Source organism: Acomys russatus, chromosome 12 (genome assembly GCF_903995435.1).
Source record: "Acomys russatus chromosome 12, mAcoRus1.1, whole genome shotgun sequence".
Classification (NCBI taxonomy): Eukaryota; Metazoa; Chordata; class Mammalia; order Rodentia; family Muridae; genus Acomys; species Acomys russatus.
This window is the reverse complement of record NC_067148.1, coordinates 23766254-23769644: the sequence shown is the minus strand read 5'-3', so window position 1 is coordinate 23769644 and position 3391 is coordinate 23766254. Positions and strand designations below refer to the sequence as shown.

Here is a 3391-nt window from a genome sequence, read left to right as displayed (position 1 = left end):
TGACTTCCTGGCAATAACACTGTGAATAAAACAACCGCAAGCCTCCAGGAGATGGGACTTCTGGGCTCGGCTCCAGCCACCAAGCAGAAAGCAGCGATCACCAACCAGTGCTTGCCAGCTTGTGAAAGAGCAAAGACTGTCCAGGACGCGCACGCGCGCTGAGCACTTGCCCAGCTCCTAGAAGATGCTGGCTCCCGCTAAGTACAGCTAGACGCTTATCTTTCTATCTCTCGGCTCGCGGATCCTTTCTGTTAACTAGTCTCTGCCCTTCCGGGATCTCTGAGAATCAGGAAGATCATTTGCGTTACATCTTGCTAATTTTTCCTTTAAACAATTAGAGTCCATGCACAGTGTTGCGGACGAGCATGCGCATGCCGCATCCCTAAATGAACGTCCAAGTCCCAGGCGCCAGGAATCCACTTTCAGCACAACCTCAGACTTTTGGGGAAAGGACAGTCACATACTCTGGTCAGGGTGGATGCAGCGCATAAAGCAGAGGTCTGGACAAAAGGGGTTCCTCCCCCCACACCCTAACATCCCTTTCTCTTCTGTTTTCCTCTCTCGCCCAAGGTAAAGGAAGTAGGGAACAGAAAGACCAAGAGGCGGGAAACTGAGGCTCCGCATTGACTCAGGGGTCCGTGGTCACTGACAAAGCGGGGAGAAACCCCAGCGCTCTGAGTCCAAGGCCCTAAGGGCGCGCAGGGTAGGAGATGCACCGGGAGCGGGGTGTGCGGTCCCGTTACGTGTCGCTCCTCCTGGAACTACTTGGAGCGGCAGGGACTCGCGCCCTCGAGCCACTCCCGCCGCTGCCTGCGGAGCCCGCTGCCGCCCCCTCGGGCCGGTACTTGAGCCAGCAGATAATCCAGGTGACAACCACCGAAAAGAGCGCTAGGATGCTGGCCACCGACAAGCAGATTGGTCCCACTGGCGAGGGAGAGGGCGATCCGGTAGCTGGGGCGGGGCCGGGGGACGAACCGGTGCCCGGCGTCCCCCCACCCCCGCCGCTGCCGCCGCCGCCACCGTAGTGGTTAACGAAGATAAGACCGGTGAACAGCAGCACTACCATGGAGAGGAACGAAAAGACTACGCATACACAGCCGGCGGTGAGCGCCGCGCGCTTGCAGTTCTGACAGCTCTCGTAGGCTCCCGGGGCGCGGAGACCTAGGCGGCCCCGAGGTCCGGGGGCGGCGTCCTCGGGGGGCGGTGGCGCCGGTTGAGGTGGCTGCGGGGCGAGGGCTGGCAGCGAGGCGGTGGTGGGCGCGGGCCGGCGGTGGTCCAGTGGCGGGAGGTGGTCCTGGGGCAGCGGATCCTGTGCGGCTCTTAGGGCCAGCGGGAAGGCCTCGGAGAGCTTGGTGTTGTTGGGCAGGCCGTGCACGCGGCTGTCCGGCAGCGGCGTGCGGTGACGGCACACGGGGCACGCGATGGCTCCGGGAGGACCATGCCAGGGTGGCGGGCGCGGCGCGCGCTCAGGGGCCGCGCCGGAGGAGGCGGCGGCGCGGAGCTGCAGCTGGCTCAAGCACTCCTGGCAGAAGGTGTGCAGGCATGCCAGCAGCTTGGGGGCGCGCCGGTCCGCGTCGAAGTAGTTGTAGCAGATTTTGCACTCGTAGTCTTCAAGCGGAGGTAGGCTGGGGGCGGTCGCCGCGGTGTCTCGGACCCCCTTGTCCCCGTCGTCGCGACCTCCCGCCGCAATACCTCCAACTCCCTCTCGGCCTAGGGGGCTGCTGCTCCTGCTCTGGGTGTTGCGGCCGCTGTCGTTTGCAGGAGCTGCCATGGCATGATACGCCCCTCATGGGGGGCTAGGTGAGGCACCTTCCTCCCCCTGTGTTGCCTCCCCGGCTCAGGGCGGGGAGGAGGCGCTTCTGCCTCCCCCCTCTGACTGCTGTCTCCTGGAGGGGGAAGTAACCGCTGGCTGCTGCGCCCCCGCCCGGCCCTCCGGTCCACCCACCCCACCTCACCCCACCCAGTGCGGATGCTCTAATCCTTCCAGGTCCAGGGGCCCCTGACTTAGATATACCCCTAATCCTCTAGACCCAGGTCTCCTGACAGCTATTTGTATGTTGGACTTAAAATTGGGGTTCAGGTGGGCTGGGAGGTGTTGCAGGAACGCATTTGGGGGGGGGGTTGTAGTTACTTAAGGCTGTTCTGTTTGCCTGTACACACAGCCTCTAAAGATGGTGTGCTACTAGGACCCGCTTTTTCCTCTTTCCACTCCCTCGACATTACTTCTCCCACCCCTCCTTATTATCCGTTTTATCCTTCCCTGTTTAGGGCTATGTCCCAGGAGAAGTCTCCTCTCCCCCCTACCAGCAAGAGCTCACCGTGATGTAATGTAGAATGCAGGACCCGCGCAGGGAGGGGAAGCGGCGGCCTCGGCAGCCTGGCAGAGGCGGTTCCTTCGCAAGCTGAAAAATCGTGATCTCATGTCTCAGTCCAAGGGCGAAAGCCAATAATCCCCAAGCCATTTACGCTTTGAGCTTTTATTAGCAGGGCCCAGCGGCGGTGCAGTGCTCATCTCAAAGTGGAAGCGGAGAAGGGCATTTTTCCCTTCGACATTTGGAGGAAATGTGGGAGCCAAATAATACCCTTTTCTTCCTAGGAAATGTTGCTTCCTGAGTTTAAGGAGAGGAGACAGATTGGGAGCATGGTCCTGCTGTTTGCCTGGCGATGACCGCTGTAGATGCAGCTGTTTCTAGTACCAGGTGGTTGCAGAAGGAGAGAGGAGACAAAGAAGTTGGCAAGAAAGTTCACACAATGAAAAAGCTCAGGTTAAACCCTGCCTGCGGCTAGGCTCGCCCACTTTGCTCCTCCCGGCGCCCACTTTAACTTTAATCATTCAGATACAGAGACGCCCGAGTTTATGAAAACTCCAAAGTTTATGGAACAGAACTCCAAAGATCCAAATCAGCAAGATGTAGCTTTTACAGTAAGGTACAGGAGTGTTTGGGTACCGGCTGCACGCTGAGAGTCAGATATTCTTAGCCTCTCCATCAATTATCTTTCCCCCCCAGAAAGATAGCTTTGCAAGATTTTTATATTATTGTTCCAGGCAGTAGGAACACTGCACTTTCAGTCCTGAAGTCTCTGAAGATCTCAAGGTACCACAGGGAATAGCTGCGAAAAAGCGACACCTGGGAAGCATATGAAAAACAAAGGAAAGATAGGAAACCAGTGAAGAACCAACAGGAGCTGCCTGAGAGGGCTGGGGGTGCAGCTCAATTGGCACATAACCCTGAGCGTCATACAGAGTGCCACAAAAAGTGGGCGCAGTAGCGTAATCCAAGCATTTGGGAGGTGCGGGCAGGAGGTTAGACCCACAAAGCTCCTCAACTACCTAGGGAGCTTGAGGCCAGCCTGGGCTACATGAGACCCTGTCTCCAAACACAAAACAAAA

General features: G+C 58.4%; 1 protein-coding gene across 1 annotated transcript; it reads right to left on the bottom strand.

Annotated features, from left to right (window-relative positions):
• Nucleotides 1–248: 248 nt before the first annotated feature.
• On the bottom strand, nt 249–2579 carry LOC127196371 (RING finger protein 223). Its single transcript, XM_051154019.1, has one exon. The coding sequence runs from the start codon at nt 1769–1771 to the stop codon at nt 740–742; it is 1032 nt and encodes a 343-aa protein (XP_051009976.1). The 5' UTR covers nt 1772–2579; the 3' UTR covers nt 249–739.
• Between the last annotated feature and the right edge of the window lie 812 nt (nt 2580–3391).